This window comes from Cajanus cajan, chromosome 4 (assembly GCF_000230855.2).
Source record: "Cajanus cajan strain Asha chromosome 4, NIPB_CcT2T_4, whole genome shotgun sequence".
Lineage (NCBI taxonomy): Eukaryota > Viridiplantae > Streptophyta > Magnoliopsida > Fabales > Fabaceae > Cajanus > Cajanus cajan.
The window spans coordinates 63,261,959-63,275,947 of NC_138520.1; the positions used below are offsets into that span (position 1 = coordinate 63,261,959).

The 13,989-nt window shown below is 31.3% G+C and overlaps 2 protein-coding genes across 2 annotated transcripts; one reads left to right on the forward strand and one right to left on the reverse strand.

The window, feature by feature from the left end:
• Window positions 1–1,009, reverse strand: LOC109787720 (3'-5' exonuclease). The gene has a single exon (XM_020346271.3). The coding sequence runs from the start codon at window positions 852–854 to the stop codon at window positions 210–212; it is 645 nt and encodes a 214-aa protein (XP_020201860.1). The 5' UTR covers window positions 855–1,009; the 3' UTR covers window positions 1–209.
• Window positions 1,010–12,412: 11,403 nt separating this feature from the next.
• LOC145957446 (uncharacterized) lies at window positions 12,413–13,260 on the forward strand. The gene is made up of 3 exons (XM_083073704.1): window positions 12,413–12,475; window positions 12,571–12,702; window positions 12,841–13,260. The coding sequence occupies exons 1-3, from the start codon at window positions 12,413–12,415 to the stop codon at window positions 13,258–13,260; spliced, it is 615 nt and encodes a 204-aa protein (XP_082929830.1).
• Window positions 13,261–13,989: the final 729 nt, after the last annotated feature.

Genomic DNA, 13,989 nt, shown 5'->3' on the forward strand with positions numbered 1-13,989 from the left:
TGTACATCAAATTAAAACATATCTATTTCCTTTATAAGTTACAAATAGAAATATAAAATAACACAAAGGACATTTCAAAACATGCATAATTGAAGATAATAATTGTCTGCATAACATTATGAAGGCCTCAAATTCTGAAACATAACATAAAACATTCAGATGCTCACAACTCTAATACTACTTAAAGGTCGTAAAAGAACCAAACCCCGTTAATTATTTGAACTCAAACGGAGTCCAATCTCAAAAGATACAAATGCATCAACAGCAGCATACTCCACCTGTTCAGCAGTGAGCCACAAATTATCCCACCTACTCCTAGTAATCTTCTTGGGCTTGTCAACCTCCAGGCCCAAGACGCGGAGGCCCAATGTCTTAAGCCCAGCGCCCTTCAACACAGGCTCAGCAAACTTCTCCACAGCGAGGGATCGAAGCTCAAGGAAGTTGGCCACTTGGAGAGAACAATCTTCTAGAAGCTTCTGCACGTCGCCTTCGATCCCTACTCCAACGAACGTGTTGTTGGAGTTACCGAGGAACGAGACAAGGGAATGTGGAATGAACGGCGCGTGGAGGATTTGGAACACGAGGCAGCGACGCCCCACGCAGAGTTGGAGGGTGGCAACAGGGTTGTTCATGTCGCGCCTGTTGTTGGGCCGCCACTCGATGTCAAGGCCCACCAGGAGGTTCTTGCGGCGGCGGTGGCGGCGGAGGATGTCGGAGAGCCAGCTGTCAACAGCGGAGGGGCTTGAGGTAAGGAGGGTGAGGATGGTGTCAGAGTGGAAGGTCACGTTGTGGAGGGTTTGGTCCGACGTGGGGATCGGGTGCATGGGGTTGCGGTTGTGACTTCGCGAGTTCATTGGATTGTTTTTGTTTTACTCAGTTATGTTAAGATGATGTGAAGTTGGTAAAGACTAAAGAGTGTATGTATTTAAAGAAGAGAGAGTGTGGGACTTTTGGTTTTGCCATTCTAATGAAGTGAAGAAGCATGATGAAGAATGGAGACAAACTTACTTCAGTTATGAAAGAACAGCTGTGAATGGCGATTATCACAAAAGATAAAATAAAAACAAAAGAAAAAAAAAAAAGGCCTCGATTCATATCTGTTATTTTCTTTTTTATTAAGGAAATTATAATGGCCTATCCAAATTCAAATAAAAATATTATCTAAATACTATTTCAACCTTATTATTAAACCCCTATAATAGTTAGAGGACAAATGTCATTTTTGAACAGTTTAATTATTAATTTTTTTTTTATTTTTTTGATTTTATTTTAAATGAAATAAGATAAGAGACCGTAATGACAAAAAAATTGATGTTATTAAAAAATTATTTTTATTAATAACATAAATACTAAAAATTTAAAAGTAATAGTCATTGTCTTTTTATGTTTATTCTTTTATATATATATATATATATATATATAATATAAAAGTATCTTTCTCCATATGTTAGTAATTATTGTGCATGAACTTACACGCACTAATATAAGTAAAGTTTAAATACGTTTTAATTTTTATATAATAAGTACATTTTTATTTTTATTTTTAAAATATATTTCTTTATTTTTATCTTTTCAAAATATAAAATTATTTTTTTAGTTTTCTAATGATAATTTTAAGACATTGGAGATGTCATGCAAATAAAAGTGATTTTGAAGATAAATATTTGTGTTGAAGGGTTACGGAGGAAATTTACGGTAAGTTAAAGATGTTGAGCGAAACTTTCGAAATTCATAGCTTTTGATAAAGTAGAAGTAAAATAAAGTTTATAAAAAAAGGTGAAAAATGGAAATTATTCCATAGTACATGTCACTAAGTTAAAGATGTTGAGCGAAACTTTTGAAATTCATGGCTTTTGATAAAGTAGAAGTAAAATAAAGTAAGTTTATAAAAAGAGGTGAAAAATGGAAATCATTCCATAGTACATGTCACCGGGTATAAATATATCGAGCTCATAATTTATACCCATTATGCAAAAAGGATATCCTTTTAATAACTATTTTATTTTTGTATTTTTTTAATTATATTTTTTTGTTTCTTATTTATTTATTTCACATTTTTTATTTTACATACATCATAAATGTTTTTAAAAGTAATAATTATTTTTTATTCTTTTTAATGCAGGCACAGGCACAGAATGCCTTTTTAAATCAACCATGGATAAACACTAATAATCAATTCTTAATGTAGTATAGTGCAGTTGGTATATGTTCAACACAATATCAGGCTAGAAACTTTGCAAGACTTCTGAAACTATAAGAATCCTTATATTTATTGTATCAGGAAGGTAAATTTTGGAGGTGGTTATAAATCATCTGCTTTCGTACATTAACTGCTTACAATTTTAAAATGCATTAGTATTTCTAATAAGTATGTACATGTCTCGTGCGTTATTGATGTGTTTTCTTTGCACTTGTTTTTGCAATTTATAAAATTAATGATTTATAGAGTTTTGGTTAAATATTGGTAATTGAGAGCAATTAGTTGTTTAGCGAAGGCAAAAAAATATGATATATTTGAATTCGTTTTATATCAAGTAATATCCTTCAATTAGCTGTATAGCAATGCCCAAATATATGAAACCCAAGTTGGGTGTTTCTTCAAAGTTTCTCTCAAAACAAGTAACATATTCCAAAATCCAAAATCAATATACATGCAGTACGCTTGTTCATAAACATTAGTTATGTATTTTGTTATTTGCAGCATTTTCATGGTTTCACAACTCGTTGATAGGATGGTACAGGGCCTCAGCATATTGAAAGCTTCCTTGACCCCTATTTGTGTGTGTGTGTTTTTTTTTTTTTTTTTTTTTTTTTTATAATTTAATTTAATTTTATTATTTATTTATTTATTTTTATTAGATTATACGACAGTAGCAGTTCAAACTTCAAACTTTGTGAATAACCCTCCAACACATATTTGTGTTTTGCTTAATCATGTTTTCTGGCATGTCGCTTTTTATTTCAAACTAAATGCTTTTCTTGTCTATGACAATTAATAAAGACGATATTCGAGTCTATATTTTTCTAAGCCCTTATATATCTTTTAATCAATTTTTAATTATATCACTGTTATAAAGAAGTTAATAGCACGTTGATGAGGATTTTAGATTACTCTACTTGACAAGTGAACCAAGTTTCATTGTAGATATATATACAGTATGATCCTCAGAGATTTAAGAGTTTAGTAATTCTTACTCTAATGATTTATATAGAAACATTGATATGATTGCAAGTAAGTTAATATGATGTAAAATAGAACGATAATATAAAATTTGTAAGAACAATTATGAGAAGCAAGGATTGGACTCAAGACACTACAAAAAAAATTTGGATTTAGCGACCACCAAAATCGGTCGCTAAATTACTAAAATCGGTCGCTATTTGCCTTAGCGACTGAATTAGCGACCGAATTTAAGTAGTCGCAAAAATCCAAGTCGCAAAGCTATATAGCGAGCAAAAAAATCGACCGACAATTTTGGTTTAGCGACCGAAAATTTTGGTAGCTGTTTAGTTACCAAAAATTTTGGTCGCAAAATGGTTGCAATGATTTTGGTCGCTAATGTGTATGGGGACAAAATTAGTGACCGAATAAATCGGTTGCTAAAAATCTATTTTTTAAATTATTAAATTTTATAGACGTTGCAAATTCGGTCGCTACGAAATACTGGCCTCTCAAGGATATTCTATTTCACAATACTTCACTTTTCAGCATGTTTTTTCCTTAATTACATAATTTTTGGGAAACTTCCCAGAAGGTCACCCATCCCTATATTACTCCAAGTCAAGCACGCTTAACTGTGGAGTTCTTATGAGATAAGTTACAAAAAGGCATATGCATATTGTCAGTATAGATAGTTCAAATTAATTCATTTAAGTCATCCTCAAATATACAATCTCATATTTATACTATCTTTGAATTCCTCTCATTTCGGTGTATTTAATAATTATATTACTAATAATAATTATTATATTATATTTAATTAATCTTTATTTATATATACTTACTTTTATAATTAACAATCTACTTATTTCTATTTAAAATTAATATTATGATACAATTTAAATTATATATTATAAATTTAAAATTTTAAATAATAATTTTTATATTTTAAAATGAGAAATAACTTTTACAGTATTACTTGTTCAATAACTTTATATTAAATGTGAATTTTGTAAATCCAACCGTTAAATTGAAAGTTCATATCACTTTATATTTTTATATCAAGTTTTGTTAAAATTAAACAACAACTTGAAGGTAATCAAGGTGTTCATATTTTAATATATTTTGAAATGTATATGTTACATCAATTTTATTTTACAAGAATGAAGTATCAAATCATCTTGAATTCATATAAAATTTTGTATATATAATCTAAGAGTAAAAAACTTTCAATTAACGGTTGAATTTATAAAATTCACATTTAATATAAAGTTATTGAGCGGTGTAATACTTTGTAAAAGTTACACCTATGTTATTATAACACTTCTCTTTTAAAATATTATTTTTATAAATTAAATTTTAACATTTTAAATAAATTATTAATTAACTTAATATATTTATTCATCTTAAATCTAAGATATAAAATTCAAAAAATATATTTATCCTTGTTTTATTTTTTAATTATCAACCATTAATAAAATACTAATTTAAAATCTTATCAATTTATATCATAATATTTTCATATCAAGTTTAAAACCAGATATTAGTTATAAAATATGTTACTTTGTGTTGGAATTTTATTTCAACATGAAACTTTAAAATAAATGTGCGAATAAAAAAAACTCCGTTAAAACAGTCACGTATTCTATTTGATAGAGAAAAAAGCAAGGAAACGCATTGTGATGTATTAAAAAATGATCAAAAAGAACTAGCGGGTGGTTTGCCCAATTAGTTAAGGGGGAAGACTTAAGATTTTCTCCACGTAAGTATGTGTGTGGATTCAAGCTCTATTGTCAGTAATTTTAGCCTTTTTAAACAAAGCAGGTGTAATTGTAATAAAAAGGATGTGTATATATTATAAGTTAAATACTATGAACATCTATGAGTAAATTCAAATCAAAGGATAATAATTTTTTTAAATTACTACAAATATTTCATTTTATAATTGTTTCACAAATTCTTACTAATTTTTGTATAAGTCAATTGCTTTTAAACAATGAAACTAGCACGATTATATCAATTGAATTGAATGATTAAGCCTAACTTTTAAAATAACAATTGAAATAAAATAAGATTCATGAAAATAATTTCAAAATATATTAGGTAAATAATTTTTATATATAATAAAATTAAAGACAAGGATTAAAATAATCAATGGAGTTAATGTAATATTCATTTATAAATATTTAAATAAATTATAAGTAGCAAGGTATTATTTAATTGATGTTTAAAATAAAATATTTTATAATATCTAAATGAATTGATTTTTAAGATAAACTATTATATACATATTTAATAAATATAATTTTAAAATATATATGTATAATTAGATATATTTTAAATAAATATTTTATATTAAAAATTAATTTAACAATAAACAAAATAAAAATATTTTAAAATATTGTTGTTGTTGAATCAGTTTCCCATGATGGGATCAAATTCATATATAATAATAAAATCATGTTTCCTCAAAGAAGCGATATCTACCCAAAGTAGTACGAGCATAATCGAAGATAGATGGTATAATGTATTTTAAGTAATTGATCTCATGTGTTATTGGTGTATATATTTATATGTATAATTTATTTTATAATTTTTATTTATTAAACTAATGGAACATTAATTATATTTTATCAACTTTAGATTTGTTTGATAAATTTTTATTAATCCTTATATAAGTCAATCATTTTTAATTTAATGGAACTAACGTGTTTATATCAATTGAACTAGATGTTTAAGTCAATTTTAAAAATATTAATAAAAATAAAATAAGATTTATGAAAAGAAGTATAAAAGCACAATAAATTATGTATTTTCATATTATCTAATAATGTAATAAAATATTAAGCATGGTAAAAGAGAAATAAATTTCTCAAGAGAAAAATAAATAAATTTTCTAGATAAATTATTATTTAAATTAGTCTATTTTTTAAAAAATATTCAATTAAAAAGATTATTATTTAATTTTAATTTATAGCATTATGTTTCTCATTTTTTAATACATCATAATATATTAATTATCTATTTTAAATTATATAATTTGTATTATTTAAAAAAATAAATTAATTTTATTGGGAGGGTATTCATTTTTATTTCTTATTATTAATATTTTTATCATTATAAAAATAATATTATATATTTTTATATTTGCTTTCATTTAAAAAAAATATTTCTAAATTTTTTAAAAAATTTATATTTAGCGACCGATTTTAATTTGGTCGCTAAAATTATTATAAATAATAATATTTTTTATTTTTTAGTGACCGATTTTAATTTGGTCGCTAAAATTATTATAAATAATAACACTTTTATTTTTTTAGCGACCGATTTTAATTTGGTCGCTAAAATTATTATAAATAATAATTTTATTTTTTATTTTTTTAGCGACCGATGTTAATTTGGTCGCTAAAATTATTATAAATAATAATATTTTATTTTTTTTAGCAACCGATTTTAATTTGTTCGCTAAAATTATTATAAATAATAATATATTTTTTTTTATTTTTTTAGCGACCGATTTTAATTTGGTTGCTAAAATTATTATAAATAATAATATTTTTATATTTTTAGCGACCGATTTTCATTTGGTCGCTATAATTATTATAAATAATAATATTTTTTTATGTTTTTAGCGACCGATTTTAATTTGGTTGCTAAAATTATTATAAATAATAATATTTTTATTATTTTATGGACCGATTTAGCGACTGATTATTTGCCACCAAAAGTTCGATCGCTAAATTGGTCGCTAAATAAAATTTGTAACCAAATCAGATTTGATCGCTAATTATGTCGCTATTAGCGACGGATAAATATCGGTCGCTAATTTTGGTGGCTAAATTGAATTTTTTTTGTAGTGAGAGCACTTGTTACTTCTTAAAATAAATATGATTTCAATTTCATAACTTTCACGTTCATTTAGTAATTCAACAAGATCCCTCATAGTTGAATCCTAAAGTGCTTAATCTAAAACATGATTCCTCTATATTTTGAGATTAACACTTTGTATTAAGAATAATGACTTGAACAAGATATCTAGACAAATCAAGTATATCCCTGTAACAAAAGATGTTTAGGCACCATATTCAGTTAAGGTTTTCAAAAACGTTTTCCAACCGGATTAAAAAACCAAAAATCATACAACGGGTGATTAAACCGATATAAGCGTTAAGAGAAGAATCAAGCACAAGTAATGAGAATGAAATGCATATATATTCAAGAATAAGAGTTAGTATTGTGGCGTAATTAGTAGACTGGAACGGCCAGTTCCCAAACTGGAACGGGCTGTTCCAAACTACTAAATGGGCCTATAAATCTTAGTTGAGAATGAGGCGTTCCCAAACTAGAACGGGTCATTCTGGATTGAGAACGAACTGTTCTAGATGAATCCCAGAACGGGCCGTTCTGGTTTCAGAATAAGTTGTTCTGCATGTAATTTTTGCACATGACTAACGAGTACAGAACGGGCCTTTTCGGATTTGAAACGGGTCATTTTGGCCACTCCTGAACTTCTATAAATAGGCTACGTGAAATTGAGGAGAAAGAGAGGTTTTTACAGAGAAGTTTTAGAGAGAAGGACTCTAGGTCTGCGAGCTTCTTTCTCTCCCAAATTTCTCTGTATGATTCTTCTTCTCCTCTAGATCACTAATGCCTTCTGTCTTTTCTTGAATTTTAGACTAGAAAGCTTGTTTTAAAAGGATTTAAGTTCAAGAGTCAAGCTTTGGAAGATATTTCTTTTTATTTTTGTTCTTCTTCTTCTTCTTCTTCTTCTAAGATTCTTGGCTTTTTAGAGCCAATCTTCAGGTGAGGGAAGCTAGAATGTAGGTTGTTTAATTTCAGGGGAGTTTAGGAACTCCATCGATGTATGAATTTTGAGAAGTGGTTGAATTAAAGAAATTCCTCATTTTTGGGGTTTTTGGGAAAAATGGGGTTTTGATGATTTTGATGTGTTGATTCGGTGCTTGTTGAATCTGAGCTCATTTTTGAGTTGTATGAAGCTTATATGTTGCGTAATTGATGAAATTAAGTTGTTTACAAGTTGTTAAAGTTATTAAAGTCGTATAATTGTATAGTTGAATAGAAAGTTGTCAAGTTGGTATGTGATGTTTATTGTTGAAAGTTGCCTATTGTTGTAAGATAACTATTGTTGTATTGTTGTAAGATGCCTATTGTTGTATTGTTGTAAAGTTGCATATTGATGTAAGATGCCTATTGTTGCATTATTGTAAAGTTGCCTATTACTGTATTATTATAAAGCTGCTTACTGTTATAAAGTTAAAAAGTTGGGGACATATGGTCAAGATATATGTCCTATGTTAACATACATAGTACTAAGGTGATAAGTTGAAAGTTATTTTAAAGTTGAATCCCTTAATACTGTGTGGACGATGTGGAAGTAGTCGATCCATGTCATGGTTGAATGACCAAATTGAGTAAGGTATCTAGTTAGAGATGTAGTCTTTGACTAGGTACTGGAGGGTGCGTGGTACTTGGAGGACAGTGGGTGAGCTAACTCCATATGTGGATTGGTGATGTTAGCCAATGTAACACCCTGAATTTTCTACTAATACAATGTTGATTATTATTTATTTTCATATATTTATTTTAGTTAATTAAAAAGAGTTTTTATAAAATAGTGTAAAGGTTTTTAATAATTTAAATTAATTATGAAAGTTTTTATAAAATTCTATCTTTTACGCTGGAACGGGCTGTTCCAAAAATGGAAGGAGCCGTTCCAAACAAAGAAAATATATTATTTTTGAAGCAGCAAAACAGGCCATTTCAAAAGTGGAACGGGCCGTTCCAAAGTAGAAAAGAGACCAATTTTGATTTCTCTAGAATGGCCCGTTCCCAAAGGGAAACAAGCCGTTCTGGAATTCTAAAAATGCCTAAAAAGTTTAGTTAGAAATGGGGCATTCCAACGAAGGTCAATGTGTATAAAAATGAACCCCAGAATGGGCCGTTTTGATTTTAGAATGGGCCGTTCTGATTTTTGAAAAAGGGCCATTCTGATTTTTGAACAGGCCATTCCAGTTGAAAAATTTGCGTATATTTGAAAGGTCCAGAACGACTGTTCCAATTTCGGTACGGGCCGTTCCGGTAGGTAGACCAGAATTCCTATAAATAGAGCCCCTCACCTTTCCCAAAATCACACATCTCATCTTCTCATCCTCTCCTCTTCTGCTATCTTTTTTCTTTTCCCTATACTTCCTACTTTAGACAGGGAGAGTTTAGAGGAGGAGGTTCTGCAGGTTCTGCTCTATTTCAGCTCCTGCTTATCCAGGTAACAAGGGAGTGGGAAACCTCGCTCGGGGGTGTGGGAATAATTTTTAGATAGTATGATTGTCGGATCTTCTCCCAATCCCTTGCCTGATGCTTGTTTCTTTGAATCTGCAAAGTATTAATGTGTTTTGTTTTATATTTTGTTTGCTCTACTTTATTCCTTGTTGGAATTAATACATGAACGTGTAACTGATGTTAAAATACCTTATGAGGATTAATTATGTGAACTATGCATAAATGACATGATTGAGACAAGTTATGATTATGAGACTATGGAAAGTGATGATATGATGTACTACATGAAATTCTATAATAAGTCAAATATTGAGTCAATGTAATAATGAATGTATGACATGCATCATATGCATATATGACTCCAGGTGTGCCACTTATGCCGCATACCAGTGATGCTTACAAGGTGTACCTTAAGGTCACCCACGACGTAACATGCTAACAAGGTGTACCTTAGGGTCACCCATGACGTAACATGCTAATAAGGTGTACCTTCGGGCCACCAGTGATGTAACCAGGTGTACCTTAGGGTCACCAGTGATGTAACCAAGTGTACCTTAGGATCACCAGTGATGAAATATGAAATTTCCGTATGGCGCCACATGCATGCATTTATGAGTCGAGTCCATGGCATCATTGCATGATATATGAGTGTATGTGTGGTATTGATTATTGTTAAGCCTCAATTATACTCTTTTTTTGTAGGAGATTTATTAAATAATTCCACTCATCCTTTGCACCATTGCAAGACAATTGTTCTCTTTTTGATCCATTTTGTATGTGCAGGTATTCAGATAGAGAATTGAGGATAAAAGACCTATAGGACTGGAAAATCAAGGAATTAAGGAGCAGAGAAGAGTTCTGCACCGGGCACGAGACTACCCGCATTGGGCGGGATCAAAACAGAGTTCAACACCTCTACAAGTTATGCCTGCACCGGGCACGAGACTACCCGCGCCGGGCGTGATCGAGACAGAGAGCACCTTAAACTCTTTGGATGGTATTGCGCCGGGCGCAAAAGGAATTGAACCGGGCGTGTTCAGAGGTAGAGAGTGACTAAGCTATCAGGAAGGCCCTGCACCGGGCGCAAAGACTTATGCGTCGGGCGCGGTAACCCTAATCTGACTCCCCAAGCTCGTATTTAAGGAAAATTTCGAGGATTTTTCCCTCATTCACGCTGGGGCGCCTCCAGGAGCTGCGGAAGGGATTCCCAGGGCTTGGGATCGTTCGTGTGTGGATCTTTCCTTCGGTTCTTCATTTCCTCTTCCATCTCTATTTTTGGTTTTCCCCTCATTATTTTGAGCGATTCTATCCATTGTTTTGGGGTTAGATGTAACCAACAAACTCTATTGTAATCCTTTTGTTTTCAATGATATATATATATATATATGTGTGTGTTGTTTCATTCATTGTTGTGTATGTTTCTATGCTTAATGCTTGCGTTAGATTGATCACCCTTTGCATGATTTAAGGTTCCATTGAGTATTGGGAAATACCATTGAAATTAGTTCTGAAACATATGCCTATTGGGGATTGTATCTAGGAATGGAACTTGACCCATTAGTAGTCTTAAACCCTAATCTGTAATGCGGGTGTAGGTATTGGGTACTCAAGGGATTGATATTCAATATCCGCACCTAGGCTCTTTCTCTAAGGGATTAGGTTTGAGTAAATTTATGGTTGACTAAGCAATAGATGTAACAAGAGATTAAGGATTCATTAGTGTGATGTTCGGTGAAATCTAACCCCCACAACCTCACGATTCCATAATACCATTTCTTGCCTTTTCCATTCTCAATCAATTATTTTTATAGTTTAAACAATTCCAGTAGTTATGGTCTTCAATTTACATTTACATGATAAAATACAAAATTGGAATTATTCTTTAGTCACGAGTAGTCAATAAATACTTATTTAGCCTACTAATCCCTGTGGAGACGATAATTTTACTACTTGAACGGCCGGTATACTTGCCGTGTTTGAGTCCGTTAATAGAACAAAACATGATTTAAAGTGATAACAAAAGTGGTTTCAATGGGAATTCTCAACAATTATGTATGTGTATTATTTACATGTAACTTATATTTATTGTGTGTGTGTGCTATTTAACCTTTATTTCTACATCTGAAACTGAGTGAGATGTTTCTCACTCTCTTGTTGATTTTGTACGTGTTTAAATTATGTTGCAGGCGATCATCATCATGAGAATGTTGGTGATGAGGTTTAAGGCTTCAGTTGGGCGTGCTCTGATAGGATGTGACATCCGGCACAGCTAGGCTTAGTTTGGGATATTATTATTTTAAAAGAATTATTTTTCTTTTCTTTTATAATTTTGAACGTTCTTGATAAAAGACCTAAATGTTCATCTTTGTCATATTATTTTTTTTTATTACATGATTTGGAAAATTATAAATTAATTTATAAATAGGAGGCATTGCTACCTTTACTAGAATTAATCTATAATCTTTGTTTTATTATGATTTCTTGAGTTTTGATACTTATATTTGTGAGTTACGAATGTGCATCTTCTACCTTATAATACTTGAGATAATTATTTTATATCAAACTATGAAATATTTTATTCACTAAATTTTTTTTTTATACTTATTATGTATTTATGTTGGGATAAAGGGTGTCACATTTAGTGGTATCAGAGCTGGTCGATCTAATCGACCGTGAGTTATGAGTTTACTATGCTTATTTGGTAGATGAATGATGGACTGAATTGATTGTGGAACTTGTTGGTATGCTAAGTGTGATGATTGATTATGTTTATTGGTTATATTATTTCCTTAGATTATGGCTAGTAGAAATGATCGTGCGATTGCTGATGCTCTTCAAGCATTAGCACAAGCTATGAATAACAACAATAGGGTTGGAGTCGCTCTTAACTGGTTGGAATGATTTCAACGAAACCACCCACCTACCTTTAAAGGGGGATACGACCCAGATGTCGCTATGAATTGGCTAATGGAGATCGAGAAGATCTTCAATGTCATGGATTGTCCCCTTACTCAGAAGGTGAAGTTGGCCACCTTCATGTTGACTGTTGATGCTCACTTTTGGTGGGAAGGAGCACTTTGGAGGATTCTTGATGGGGCGTGCACTTGAATTAGGACAACTTCAAGAAGGTCTTTCTTGAGAAGTATTTCCCAGATGATGTAAGGAGTAGAAAAGAAATGGAATTCCTTGAACTAAAACAAGGGAACGACACAGTAGAAGTATATGCTGCCAAATTTGATGCTTTGGTTCGTTATTGTATACACTACCATGGTGAGAGTGGTGAAAGGGCTAAATGCATAAAATTTGTAAATTGTCTGCTTCCTGAAGTGAAAACTGCAATTAACTATCAAGAGATATATCACTTTCCCACTCTGGTCAACAAGTGCAGCATTTATGATCGCGACAATCGTGCACGTGCTACTTTCTATAAAGGAGTTGGAGGTCCTATCCGTGCTGTGAATTCTAGTACTTTGGGTAAGAGTAAGCCTTACTCCGCTCCTACTAGATTTCAAGGGAGTATAGCTGTTGCTAATAAAAGTAAGTCATTTATTAAAGGATCCAATGTGAATGCTACTGGAATTGTTGGAGGGTCTACGTCCATTTCTTCAGGAAGATGCAGAAAGTGTGGACGTATAATTGGTCATAATCAGTCTGAGTGTCAAGACAAGGAGATTACCTGCTTCAACTGCAATGGTAAAGGTCACATCAGTACCCAATATCTTGAACCACCAAGAACACGTGTCATTGGATCGGGGCTGCAAGTTGAACGTCCAAAGACTGTAGGGAGAATATTTTGCTCTTAGTGGTGTTGAAGGTGCTCGGTCGAAAAATTTGATACAAGGTACTTGTTTCATAGCTGAGACTCCTTTTATTGTACTATTTGATTCTGGTGCAACTCATTCCTTTAATTGCATCTCTTGTGTCCAAAAATTAAATTTTCCTGTGTCTTTGTTAGATTTTAATTTAGTTGTTGAAACCCCTACAAATGGTCCTGTGACTACATCCCTAGTGTGTTTGAAATGTCCTTTGACAGTTTCTGATAAACAGTTTCTAGTTGACTTAATTTGTTTGTCTCTTAGTCAATTAGATGTAATTCTTGGTATGGATTGATTATCTTCTCACCATGTCCTTTTAAACTGCTTCAATAAATCTATTTCCTTTGGTGAATGTAAGAGTATAAAATTTCTTATTGCTGCCGACATCAAAACTTGTTTAAAGAAAAATGAAAGAGTGTACATGGTCCTAGCTTCCTTAACACTTGAGACTGATAGTAAGCTAGATGAGATTCCCTTAGTGAGAGAATTCCCATAAGTATTTCCTAAGGATGTGTCTAGTTTACCACCTGAGAGAGATTGAGTTTAGTATAGACCTAGTGCCAGGTACCTCGCCCATATCTATAACACCCTATAGGATGTCTCCTAAAGAGCTAGTTGAGCTTAAGAAACAAATAAAAGGATTGCAAGAGAAACAATTCATTAGGCCTAGTGCCTTGCCTTGTGGAGCGCCTATTTTATTGGTTAAGAAGAAAGATG

Bases quoted from the DNA above. Each gene is read 5' to 3' on its own strand.
- LOC109787720 (XM_020346271.3), bottom strand. From the start codon at position 854: ATGAACTCGCGAAGTCACAACCGCAACCCCATGCACCCGATCCCCACG.
- LOC145957446 (XM_083073704.1), top strand. From the start codon at position 12,413: ATGAATTGGCTAATGGAGATCGAGAAGATCTTCAATGTCATGGATTGT. The intron at 12,476-12,570 runs GTGAAGTTGGCC...CACTTGAATTAG, and splicing joins ATTGTCCCCTTACTCAGAAG to GACAACTTCAAGAAGGTCTT. The intron at 12,703-12,840 runs GTTCGTTATTGT...CTGGTCAACAAG, and splicing joins CTGCCAAATTTGATGCTTTG to TGCAGCATTTATGATCGCGA.